The sequence below is a fragment of the Benincasa hispida genome, chromosome 12 (genome assembly GCF_027475165.1).
Source record: "Benincasa hispida cultivar pf3 chromosome 12, pf3_genome.v1.1, whole genome shotgun sequence".
In the NCBI taxonomy this organism is placed as follows: domain Eukaryota; kingdom Viridiplantae; phylum Streptophyta; class Magnoliopsida; order Cucurbitales; family Cucurbitaceae; genus Benincasa; species Benincasa hispida.
Window position 1 is genome coordinate 55,394,408 of NC_143489.1, and position 13,199 is coordinate 55,407,606.

The 13,199-nt window shown below is 32.0% G+C and overlaps 1 protein-coding gene, 1 long non-coding RNA gene and 1 pseudogene across 3 annotated transcripts; all 3 read right to left on the bottom strand.

Annotated features, from left to right (window-relative positions):
- Positions 1 to 388: 388 nt before the first annotated feature.
- LOC150032075 (uncharacterized) lies at positions 389 to 5,078 on the bottom strand. Of its 2 annotated transcripts, XR_016525023.1 has the most exons (3): positions 4,783 to 5,078; positions 2,003 to 2,187; positions 389 to 600 (listed from the first exon to the last, which is right to left on the bottom strand). It is a non-coding gene; the product is annotated as an uncharacterized LOC150032075 (long non-coding RNA). The 2 variants fall into 2 exon arrangements; XR_016525022.1 differs by lacking the exon at positions 389 to 600 and having other exon boundaries at positions 1,850 to 2,187.
- Positions 5,079 to 10,450: 5,372 nt separating this feature from the next.
- LOC150032076 (secreted RxLR effector protein 161 pseudogene) lies at positions 10,451 to 11,119 on the bottom strand (annotated as a pseudogene).
- A 123-nt stretch (positions 11,120 to 11,242) lies between these two features.
- LOC150032077 (uncharacterized) lies at positions 11,243 to 12,468 on the bottom strand. Its single transcript, XM_090308379.1, has 3 exons — positions 12,046 to 12,468; positions 11,714 to 11,898; positions 11,243 to 11,417 (listed from the first exon to the last, which is right to left on the bottom strand). Exons 1-3 carry the CDS (start codon positions 12,466 to 12,468, stop codon positions 11,243 to 11,245), a joined length of 783 nt encoding a protein of 260 aa, XP_090164505.1.
- Between the last annotated feature and the right edge of the window lie 731 nt (positions 12,469 to 13,199).

Below are 13,199 nucleotides of genomic sequence, written 5' to 3' on the forward strand. Positions count from 1 at the left end.
ATAAAAATTAACACCAAGGATCAGAAGTAAATATTTGGAAAAAAAATAAAGAGTGTAAATCTTGAAATCTAGGCACGAAATGGAAACAAAACTCAAACCTTAATGGGTGAAAATGTAGTATTTTTAAACATAAATACCAAATAAAAATTAAACTGAAAACTCAAGAGTAAAAAATATAACATATTGAAATTAATTAAGAACTAAATAGAAGCTAGACTCAAGAACTAGTAATGAAAATGGTGTGTGTAACATTCTGAAATTATTTAATAACCAAATAAAAATCAGACTCAAAACTTATGGACCAAAAGTGTATTGTGTTTGCACATTCCTTGTGTGTGTGCATGCATGTGTGAGGTGCAATGAAAATATTGGTAATACATACTTGGTAACTTCATCTTTAAATTTGGTTATTTCTTGAATCATTTGCAAGAAAGATGGATAGAGAATATTCTTCTTTTGTGCAAAAAGACTTAGAACACCATTTCGAGTGCTCCATTCATAGCCTCTTCCTTTGTCTATGCTGACTGAAAATGACATATTTGATGCTTCCATTTCAACTCCTAAATTCTCTAAAAATTCCACTGTATTTGGATGTGTTACCTATATATTCAGTTTGTTTTTAAAAAATCATAATCCATCCAAATATTATTGAACATAACATACCCAAACATTTTAGAAAGAATGATGTAATATCTCTATGATCAATAATATACATGCCAAGGTAGGGATAAAAAGAACATATTCATATCCACAAAATTAGTAAGGCACGTTTGCAATCAGATTCTATTTTATGTTTTCAGTTTCGTGAATGAATTTTAGTGAATATTTGTTTTGTATATTTGTTTTTTAAATTGTTTTTAGAATTAGTGATTTGACAGTATAAATTTTGTAAACGACATAATTTTTTATGGATTTGTCATTGAATCTAGAGATTTTGGATTATTTAAAAATTTGAATCGTAGAATTATATTTTTCAAAAGAATATAAGCTCCCTTATCTCATTTGTTAAACTAAAATATATGTTTGATATAATATACCATAAATTATATGAAATTGTAAAATAATAGTTAAATAGAATTTAGAACATATAAAATCAAGGATTGGAATACCCTTCAAGGTCTCTGAAAACAAAATACCCATTAAGGATTGTAAACTAGATGGTTCAATATCAATACTAATTATCAATCTATATTTATGATATATTTTTAAATACACATAAAAAGTATAAAATTATGTTCTATTAGTTCAAAATCTAATATGAGTACTAATAATAAGATTTATAATTAAGTTTGAAAGTAAAGAAAAAATTTAAATATAAAAAAATGAATCCGAAGAGAAAATTCGATATCAATATTTTATAGGTTGTTTTCAAATATAGAAAAATTAACCAAAATATGGGAGATTTTTAAGAATAGAAAAATAAGGGAAACTATTTAAACAAAATAGCAAAATTTTAATCTTCTTTGATAGAGGCTGATAGAAGTATATCAATGTCTATCAGTGATAGAAACTGATAGAAGTCTATCATCGATAGATGTTAATAGAAGTTTATCAGTGTTTATTAGTATCTTTTTGCTATTTGTGTAAATAGTTTTACATTTTTCTATCAGTAAATTTTTTTTTCTAAAACATTTACAAATATAGCAAAATATCATTGTCTATCATTGATCACCGAGAGAAACTAGTAGATACGGATAGATGTCTATTAATGTCTATAATTGATAGACTGTGACATTTTAATATATTTAAAAATATTTTTAACAGTTTTTTCATTTAAAACAATTTTCCATATTTTATCAGTATATGTCTATTGATATATCGATAAAATTAAAATATCAATCTCAATATATTTTAATATTGAATTAAACGTATGTTAAATAAAAATATTAATTATACTTGAGAACCAATTTAAGAATACATCTGCCAACAATTTTTTAAATAAGCTATAATAATCTCAAATTAAGTCTAAAAGATGTGAGAAGAAGAGAAAAGAGATTATTACAGGATTGAAGACCATGAAGCCGAGGTCCAAATAAAAGCCATCGTAGTTTACAGTTTTATAATGGCCACCTAAATACTCTTCCTTCTCAAACAACACGACCTCTACTCCAGCTTTGGCTAGAACATAAGCCGAAACCAAACCGTTGATCCCTGCTCCGACCACCGCCACCTTCATCTTCGTCTACCCTTCGATATTAAACCGTTTCACTAATTGAGCTCGTCTCGAGAATTGAGAGGAAAATTAGTTATATTAGAGCATACATACAAACACCAGATGACTAAAAAAAAAAATTCTGAAGATGGTAAAGTTGCTGCTGAGGCTGAGTAGAGAGGAGGAATGACACAAAAATGGGATAATATGACAGAAGCTCACTTCCCTGATGGATTTTTATACACATACTGAATTATTTATAGTACCATATAAACTACTGTACGTCCTTCAACATTGATGGAAATAACAATTTAGGCACATTTCGTAGAATTCTGGTTTTTGTTTCTTGTTTTATGTTTATTGTTTTTATAACTATATTATAAGGGTGTTCGTAGATTGGGTTAAAGTATATTTTAGACCCAACCTAGTTGTTCGGGTTTTAAATTTTTCCAACCCGATTAACCTTTATTAAATAATGAACCCAACTCAATTCAACCATAAAAATATGGAGTTGGGTTTGTTTGAGTTATTTGAGTTATTTATTTAAATTATTATTCTAAAATAAGTAAAATGCTAATATGTAGAAATTTTATTTCATTATTTTCATATAATAAATTAAGATTAATAATTCAATTTCAAATTATTGTATAAAATTTTTCTTTTGAAACTGCTCAAAAATTATTTTTAGGAGTGGTTGGAGAATAAATTAATAAAAAAATTATGAAATAAAGTTGAATAAATTAATAATAAATTTGAATTATTGGTTTGAGTTATTTTAGGTGAACCATGAACAAACTCAAGTTATAAAATTTTTATTTGTTGAACCCAACCTTGATTAGATGGTTTTTCGAATCATCAGATTATTTTTAATACCCCTACTAAATCTGATGAAAATGTATGATAATTTTCTTTTGGAAAAAAAAAAAGTCACATAAACCGCTTTGATAACTGTATGTTATATTTGTAATAAAATTTCGATATACAATATAATCAAATATATATACAACCATTACAAAGAGTTTATAGTATTTCATATAATTTCAGCCTGAAGGTAAACTTAAAAATACAATAACAACAATATTAATGAATTTCATCCTTCAAATGCTAATCATATTTGATTTGTAATCAAACTTTTTACTCTAAAGCATTCCCTTTAAATTATGTTTACTTAATTAATGAGTTAGTTTAATTAAATTAGTTTGTAAATGGTAATTAAGACAAACTTTGTAAATTTTCAACGATACTAATTCAAAAAAGAGAAAGAATGAATTATTATTGTGGTGAGAACTTGTGGTAACATAAAAATATCTTAGTAGTTTATTTATTTAATAAAAACAAATTAAAATCCTAAAAATGAAGAGAAAATAATAATAGAGATTTGAATGTGAAAGAACAAAAAAAACTTGTTAAGTAAAAGAAAAAGAAAAAGGAAAGGGATTAAAAAAAAAAAAACAAAAAGGAAAAGGAGAGCTCGCAAAAAGAAAACAAATTTAAAAAATTAGAATAATTATCTTTTTGGTCCTTAGATTTTGGCTCTAATTTCTATTTGTTCTTTAAGTTTTAAAATGTTACACATTAAAATTAAGATGCTAAATACCAAATATCTATGATATTTATTGTAAACCTTAAACAAAGACAAATATCATAATAATTTTAAAAGAAAAATATTAAAAATTCAAAAATTAATCAATACAAAGAAATCAACTTTAAACAAAGAGAAATATATATATATATATATATATATATAAAATTCGGGTTGGGTTGGGTCAACCAGATTTTTTTTTAGCAAACTCACAACCCAACCCAACCCAATAAAAATAGAAAAATCCAATCCAACCTAACCAAAGAACAAAACTAACCCAACCCAACCCTTACATTTTGGGTTGGATAGTCCGAGTTGTTCAGGTTGTCGGGTTATTTGAACACCCCTACATTTAGTGCTTAAGTTTTTAGTTTTGTTTCAAAATAATCCATAAATTTCAAAATAACAATTTTATCCTTGATATTTCAGTTTCTTTTCAATTTGATCATTGAGTTTCAAGATTTTACATTTTTAACTTTAATTTTTCATTAAACACTCACTTTCAATTATTGACGTCAATTTCTATTAATTAATTATAAATAATTATGAAGTAAAATTTTAAATTTAATGCTTAAAGTGATAATAGTAAAACTTAATCCATCATAATTCTTTTGATAATTTGAATTTATTAATATAAATTACCTCTAAAGACGGAATGTAAATATTTAGTGAAAAGTTGACGTTGAAACATAGAAATTAAATTGAAATTAAAATAAAAACTTAAGAATTAAATATGTAACATTTCGAAACTTAGAGTTTAAATAAAAACTTAACTCAAAATTAGAGACGAAAAGAGTATGTTTTTCCCTAAAAAGTGGAAATGAGTAATTAAGTATTAAAAAGAAAGAGAAAGAGGAGATATGGGGAAAGAAAGAGGGAGAGATGGCAGGGGATACACCTAAGTAAAAAATTGGGAAAAAAACAAGGAAAAAGTAATTTTCATAGTTTGTCTCTTTTTAAAAGAAAGAAAATTTAGAAATGATTTACAAAGCATTGTATGTTTCATAAATAAATGAGAAGGGGGACCAAAAAAAATGAAACATCTTACCAAACGAGTCTAGTTCATGAACTTTTGTCATTGTAGTTTTGTAGCCAAGATCCAAATCAAAGCCATCAAAGTTTGGCCACCTAAATAATCTTCTTTCTCAAGCAATAGAATCTCAACTTCAACTTTAGCTAGAACATAAGTCGAAACCAAACCACTGATCCCCGCTCCGACCACCGCTACCTTCATCTTCCTTTCTAAACTTCTCATAAAGTTGAATTACATTCAATACAGATGAAAAAGCAAAATGAGAGATCAACCATTCAAATAATAAATACAAAATGAAAGCTTTGTTCTTAAGCTATATATTTGTGGTGCCTAAACTTTTATCCTTCAAAAAATATATATAATGGTGAATTTTGAAGATAGTTTTTTCTTGGTCTATTTGGTTTTAAAGTTTTGTTTAATCAAATTTCTGATATTTTAAATTTGTGTCTAATAAATTCTTGTCATTATTTAAATTTTTTTAAATATAGCTGAATATGTTTTGATATACATTTGAACTTTATGTCATCTTATATGATGGAATATTAAATTTTAATTTCATGTTTAATCTATGAATGGTTTAAAAAAATGAAAATTTAGGGATTAAACTTGTAATTTTAAAAATTTAGTAAATAGTCACAAACCTAAAAGATAAGTAATAATTCTTTTTTTAAAAAAAGTATGTCTATTTTTTTTTTATTTTATTTTATTTTTTTTTTATTATTATTTTTTTTTAGAGTTAATGGTAGCAAATGGTCATAAATATTCTGTCAATATTTTTCAATGAGAGTCATCTCCCTGTCAGAAAATTATTGAAACTCATAAATAAATTGAACGCCAAAATTTTGATCTCTAATCTTTTAGGCTCGTTTGGTTGAAACTCTCCTATATATTTTACTGATAATTGATACTTGAAAATAAGTTGTCTGGATATTTAAAAAAAAAAAAAAAAAAAAAATTGCTATGAACCAAATCCCTTATATAAATAAAAATTTGTTTCATATATAAATTTTAATTAATTATTCTGTTATAATCAACCCGAACACAATTCAAATGGGTTAACTTAAAACATCGTATTTTTCACCAAAAGATAAAAGATTTCATGTATCGCGTCAAATGAAAAAAAAAAATAATAATAATAAATCAAGTTATTCAAATATTTTTAAAATAAAATGACTATGGTTTAATTTCTTTTATTTAGCTTATACATTTGAAATATATTTACGAGAATATTATAAAAATTAAATATTAAAAATTCTATTTATCATGAAAAATCAAATAAATAAAATAAAATGTTTAAATATAGTGTTATTTTCAAATATAAAAAAATGAACTAACTTATTTACAAATATAGCAAAATATCATTATCTATTAGTGATAAACATTAATAGACATCTATCAGTACAATTTCCACTAACATTGATTAGATGACTATTAGTGTCTATTATTGACATTTTGCTACATTGAAAAATATTTCCAACAGTTTTGATATTTAAAACTATTAATTTTAAATATATTATTTTTAAAATTAAAATAATTAATGTGAATTAAATCTTTTAAATAAATAGTAAATAATGTTAAGCCAAAAGGCTAGAATTAACTGCCACTTCTTTAAGCCTAATTTAATAGATTAAAAACTATTGATTTGATCTTTAAATTATTTGTTCCATATGAATAATTTTCTTCTTTTCCTCTTGAAACTCAAGCTTCATGAATAAAAGTGTTAAAAAGTCTTGTGGAGAGATTCTTTGGAGTTTGTGAGGCAGGTCTTGGCAGAGTTTGTAGAGCTGTCTAGGTTAGTTGAAAATGTTAGGAAGAGTTCCATATTTGTTGCGAGTGTGGAGTCAGGGGAGGCGGAGGAACTAGCTGCATCTATGGGTTTCTCTCTTGGTTTGTTGACTGTTAGGTATCTGGGTTTACCTTTATTGGCGGGTTGGTTGAGGGCTATGGATTGTGCGCCTTTGATACAAAGGATTACAGCTCGTATTAGAAGCTGGGCAGCGCGGTCCCTCTCCTTTGCTGGGAGGTTGCAACTTGTTAGATCTATTTTATAGTCCTTTTAGGTTTTTTGGTGTAACATCTTCGTGTTGCTTGCGTGTGTAACTCATGAGGTTGAACGTCTATTACGTAGTTATTTATGGAAGGGTAGTGTGGTGAGTTAGGGTGGTGCGCAGATGGTATGGGATGAGGTATACTTGCCATTGGAAGGGAGGTTGGGTGTGAAGTATGTGGCCTCTTGGAACCAGGCTACTATTACGAAGCTGCTATGGCTTCTCTTAATTAAATCGGGGTCACTATGGGTGGCGTGGGTAAAGGTGTATGTTTTGCGTGGGTGGTCGTTGTGGGCTGTTCAGAGTAAGGTTGGGAGGTCTTGGTGCTTGAGGGCTATCTTGCGAAGTAGAGATAGATTCAAGCATCTGGTTCGTTTGATGATCGGCGATGGACAGTCTTATTTTATTTGATGGGATCCTTGGCTGCTGAGGGTGCGATTTTGGATTTATACGGGTCTACGGTGGTTCATGATGCAAGTAGCAGTTTGGAAGCGCGGTTGTCAGAGTTTATGGATGGTGAGGAAGGTTGGAAGTGGCCTACAGTGTCTTGGGAGCTGCTTGAGATCTGAGGTCTTATCTAGGCAGTAGGGCCTAGAGTAAGGGGGAGGATTATTTGGTTTGGGTACCGGATGCTAGTGGTCAGTTTTCTATCGCTAGTGCATAGGAGAGTATGCATCCTCGTCGTCCTAGGATGTCTTGTGTTGGTATTTTGTGGGTGGGGGTGGTATTCCGCGTCACTCCTTCTGCGTGTGGTTAGCGGTAAGGGATAGGTTGGGTATGTGAAATTGGTTGAGGAGTTGGGGTGTGTTGTCAAATGAGGGGTGTCTTCTGTGTAGAGGAGGTGTGGAGTCGCAGGATCATTAATTTTTTAAGTGTAGGTTTGGGAGAGAGGTGTGGTCCAGTATGTTACTTCAGTTGGGTTCGTCACATCGGGTGGCTGGTTGGATGTAGAGTTGAGTTGGTTGTGCCAAGTGGGGTTAGGTAAGAAGGTGCGTAGTAAGTTGTTCCATGTTTTCTGGTGTGCTTCCATATACTACATCTGGCAGGAGCGTAATCGGCGGCTGCATGGAGGTCGACCGAGGTCGATGTCTACCCTGACTCACCTTATGGTCTCTACGGTTCGTGCTCATGCTACTTCCTTGTGGGTTGACCTTCTTGGTCTTATCTAGTGTGTTTACGGATGTTTTTTCTTTTTGAACTTCACGTTGTTCTCTGTTTTGTTGTAGCCCCTAGTTTGTGGGGTTTTAGGTTCTTTTCTCTACCTTTCTCCCTGGTGGTTTGCAAGTTTGCGTTTATGTGTTGGTTTTGTTCTGGTTATATCTTGTTGGCTTTGTTTTGGTTTTGTTACCCTGTCTTTGCTTGTACTTCGTTGATTTATGCCTTGATCCCGGGCTATGGGATCCCCCTTGTTGTTGTATAATAATATCACCTATTCTAAAAAAAAAAAGGCCAAGTGGATAGTTATTCCTTCACCATATTTTGAAGATTGATACAATAGTGTAATGGATGCTTTTCAGAAAGGTTGTGTATGGCTTTATTGGAAAAAAATTAAGTCTCAACAAGTTTATATCCGGGATAGAAAAATAATAAATAAATAATTTTAACCAAAACAAATTAAGTAAAGAAAGAACATATTTATATATCATATTTTCAGTCCTACTTTTATCAAATTAAACTAATTCAAATATATATAAATATACATCAAACTGAAATTAGAATTTCATACCTTCAAATAAAATTGGGGGTTGTGGACTTTTAAAATAACATTTGGAAGGAATTTGTTATCCATTCCTTTAAATGTAAATATTGTACCACCTTCATCCATTATAGTGTATTATTATATAATAATTAAGCAATGTTAGTTCTTGTCAATAAGAGGACAACACGATTGTCATTAATTCTCTTCTTAAGGAACTAACAAACAAATTAAAATTGAAAAAATTTTATCGATAGAAAAAATGTCAAACTATTTACTAAAATAACCAAAAAAAAAAAAAAAAACACTTATAGACACTAGTGATAGAATTATATAAGTTTCTATCACTATAATATCAATTATTAATTTCCACATGTTTTTATCACTGATAGACACTGATAGACTTCTATAAACCTCTATTTATAGACTTCTATCAGTTTCTATCACTGATAGATATTGATAGACTTCAATCAGTGTCACATCCCGCCCCGAGGAGAGGCGTGAGGGACCGTAGATAACACCCTTCCGTGATACCTACTGCCCATCTAAACCTCTTTACTCTCAGTAAACTTTAAGTCAAGATATAAACAACAACTGATTGAATAGGCCCATTTTATTACAACAATGTAATATTTATACAACTCCAAGACTTAACTACAAAGTTTACAACAATAACTTTTAAAACCCCAGAAGTGTAATTGTGGCTTGTGGCAGATCTTGACCTTAGCAGGACCCTAGAACTCTTCACCTTTCCACTACCTGGGAAGAAAACATGAAAGAAAAGAATGAGGTTTACAAAGCTCAGTGAGTGGTAAGTAACTTTTAGAGTCTATTTCAACTCATAAATAATAAGCATATCATATATATGAGGTTAATACTCAAACCTCAGTTTTGAATGAGTCTGGTCTTAACTTCTATCTACACGGATGGTAGATAGTTAACTGTTACTAATCATAAATGCTTGCTCTTTTGGGTTCCCTTTTATACCCTATGTGAACATAGCTCCCCGCTCATGGGCTCAGAAGCTAGGCCCGTCAGCCCTCTGACCATTCCATACGAGGTTCCTCCCATAGGCTCAAGAACTAGGTCTATTGACCCCCTGATCATCCCGATCATATATTCTTATTCTCATGCTATTTATTCATTCATAATATAAGCATTTACATATACTCTTAAAATATATACTTTAAGACTTAGTGGAAAGTACAACTCATCTTGGTAAGGTAGGAATCTTCCTTTCTAGAAGTTCTTTGATCACCTCGGGTTCCCTTTTGAACCCTAAGATCCAGATTCAACTTAAAGCTCTAATTACTTATAATTATAAGCCTTATCTTGAGATACTTTCTTCTACAAAAAAACTCTAAAATGTTTCAGGAAGATTACCTTAAAATATTAGCTCTGAAATCCTCATGGTTTGGCCGGACTTTTCTAAACACCAAGACTAGCCCAAGCTTACCCGACGGCTCGACCCTTCTGGATTTTCCTCATTCTCCAGACCGATTCCTCAAAGCTTCTTCTCCGGCAGCCCTACCTTGAAAACTAGACTCTCAGAGATTTCATATGGATTTAGAATCACTCCAAACGCCCGAGTATTTTGGGACAAATCCTCGTCCCAATTTGATGCTACTTGTTAAAAATAAAAGCGTAAAGAAGAGAATAACACACAGTTACGTGGAAACTCTAGTACAGGGAGAAAAACCACGATATAGAGACTTTTCTTATTATTTTAATCTGATACACTGAATACGTAGGGATACACTATATAAATAGACAGTAAGAAACCCTAAGAGTCTACACAATTACATAAACACCTCTAGGTTAATAACCCTATTTTCGACACTCCCTTTCAAGTTGGAGCATAAATATCGACAAGGCCCAATTTGCTTACACAATAATCAAAGCTTTGTTTTAGTAACCCTTTTGTAAAAATATCAGCAACTTATTGATTTGAAGGAATATAGGGGATGCATATGTTTTCACTGTCCAACCTCTCCTTAATGAAATGTCTGTCTATCTCTACGCGTTTAGTTTTATCGTGTTGAACTGGGTTATTTGCAATACTGATGGCAGCTTTATTTTTACAAAACAGTTTCATCGAAAGCTCATTATCTTGCTGGAGATCTGATAATACTTTCTTCAACCAAATTTCTTCACAAATCCTCAGACTCATGGCCCTATACTCAGCCTCAGCACTACTTCTAGCAACAACTCTTTGTTTCTTACTTCTCCAGGTGACAAGATTACCCCAGAAAAATGTACAGTACCCAGACGTCGATTTTCTATCAACAACAGACCCTGCCCAGTCAGAATCAGTGTAAGTTTCAATAGATCGTTTTTCGGTCTTTCTGAACATTAGACCTTTTCCAGGGGTTCCTTTCAGGTACCGAAAGATACGTTCAACTACTGTTATATGATCCTCACATGGAGCTTGCATAAAGTGACTGACCACACCTACTGCATAAGAAATATCTGGTCTTGTGTGAGACAAGTAGATCAACTTCCTGACTAACCGCTGATACCTTTCTTTATTAACAAGAACTCTATCACTCCTATCACTGAGCTTCGCATTGTACTCTACTAGTATGTCAACAGGTTTACACCCAGTCATGCCTAGTTCCTTTGGTAAGTCCAGAGTATATTTTCATTGAGAAACTGATATACCTTCTTTTGAGCGAGCCACTTCTATTCCCAGAAAGTATCTTAGCTTCCCGAGGTCTTTAATTTCAAATTCTTAGGCTATCTCTGTTTTGAGCCTCATGATCTCTGCTTCATCATCCCTAGATAAAACAATGTCATCAATGTAGACAATAAGAACAGCTATTTTCCCTGATGTCGATCTTTTTATAAAAAGAGTGTGATCAGAATGCCCCTGAACATACCCCTGTACTTTTACAAAAGTTGTGAACCTGTCAAACCAGACATTTGGAGACTATTTCAATACGTATAACGACTTTCTCGATCTACACACCTTGTTTTTTAATTGACTCTCGAACCCAGAAGGAGGACTCATATAGACTTCCTCTTCAAGTTCCCCATTCAAAAAAGCATTTTTAACATCAAGTTAGTGTAGGGTCAATCCTTATTTACAGCAACTGACAAGAGCACTCGGATAGTGTTAAGTTTGGCCACAAGAGAAAAGGTTTCAGAATAATCTACTTCATAGGTCTAAGTAAAGGCTCTTGCAATAAGTCTAGCTTTGTACCGGTCAATTGTCCCATCTAACTTGTATTTTATAGTAAACACCCATTTACATCCAACTGTCTTGTGCCCTTTAGGTAAAGCTACCTGTTCCCAAGTTTTATTCTTCTTGAGAGCTCTCATTTCTTCCATAACAGTAGACCGCCATTCTGGTTTTTTCATTGCAACACTTATGTCATTTGGAACCACCTAAACGTCCAAACTAGTAGTGAATGCTTTGAACTCGGTTGCCAGATTACTATACATCATGTAACTATGCATAGGATATTTAGTACATGAACGAGTGCCTTTCCTCAGAGCTATAGGCAGATCAAGCGATGCATCACGTTCTTTCACCTTTTCAAGCTCTTCTCCATGATCAACTATTTGTGTATCAGAAACTTCTTCTACATCATCATTAGCAAGAATTATTTCATTATCTACTATCTCCCATTTTGCCATTTTTTCAGTATTACTACTTCCTTCTCCTTTGTCTTGCTTGCATTCATCAGTATCCATACATACATCAACACCATTAATTTCAAGAATGAACATACCTGGATCTGATGGCGGGTCTGACTCATGTACTGGAGCCGACAGTTCTGACTCAACAGGTGACACTGCTTCCTTCCTGAGATTCTTCCTATAGTAAGTTTTCCAGGGAATTTGGTTGGTAGGAAGAACCTGACTGTCATGCTTAGAACTAGGTTTAGACAAGGTTTGAATGGAAGCTGATTCTAAGGGAATAGCATATGATGACCAATTAGTCTCTTCATTCATGTTCTCCCCCTTAAGATAACTAACAGGGAAAAACGGCTAATCCTCGAGGAAGGTGACATCCATTGAGACATAGTACTTACGAGATGACGAGTGATAACACTTATGAGAGTGAACAAAGACAACACAACCAAAAACCCGAAGAGGAACATCAGAGATTAATCGAGTGGTTGAAAAGGACTCTTTAAAAAATTCTAAAGAAGTATGAAGATTAAGAATATGATAGGGCATCCGATTAATGAGATGGACAACAGTGAGAACTGCATCCCTCCATAGGTATGACGGAAGAGTGGCAGATAATATAAGAGACCGGGCTACTTCAACCAGATGACGATTTTTACGCTCAGCTACTCCATTTTATTGCGGAGTGTAAGCACACGAGCTCTAGTGGACAATCCCCTTAGAAACAAGAAAATCCCTGAAAGAGGCATTGAAAAATTCTCGCCCATTATCACTTCGTAAAATCCCAATCTTTGTTTTAAACTGAGTATCGATAGCTGTATAAAATTGTTGGAAAAAAGATGACACTTCAGATTGTCAGTAATGAGGAAAACCTAGGTAAGGCGGGTGTGATCGTCTATAAATGTGACAAACCACCATTTTCTAGTGGAAGTAGTAACTAGTGAGGGACCCATACATCACTATGAACAAGGGAAAGGGAACTCAAGGGTTTGTAAGGCTGAGATCGGAAAGAAACACGATTTTGCTTGGCACGAATACACACATCACAATTT

Bases quoted from the DNA above. Each gene is read 5' to 3' on its own strand.
- LOC150032077 (XM_090308379.1), bottom strand. From the start codon at position 12,468: ATGAATGAAGAGACTAATTGGTCATCATATGCTATTCCCTTAGAATCA. The intron at 11,899-12,045 runs GTGAAAGAACGT...TTGGACGTTTAG, and splicing joins ATGGAGAAGAGCTTGAAAAG to GTGGTTCCAAATGACATAAG. The intron at 11,418-11,713 runs GTACAAAGCTAG...CTGGTTTGACAG, and splicing joins TTAGATGGGACAATTGACCG to GTTCACAACTTTTGTAAAAG.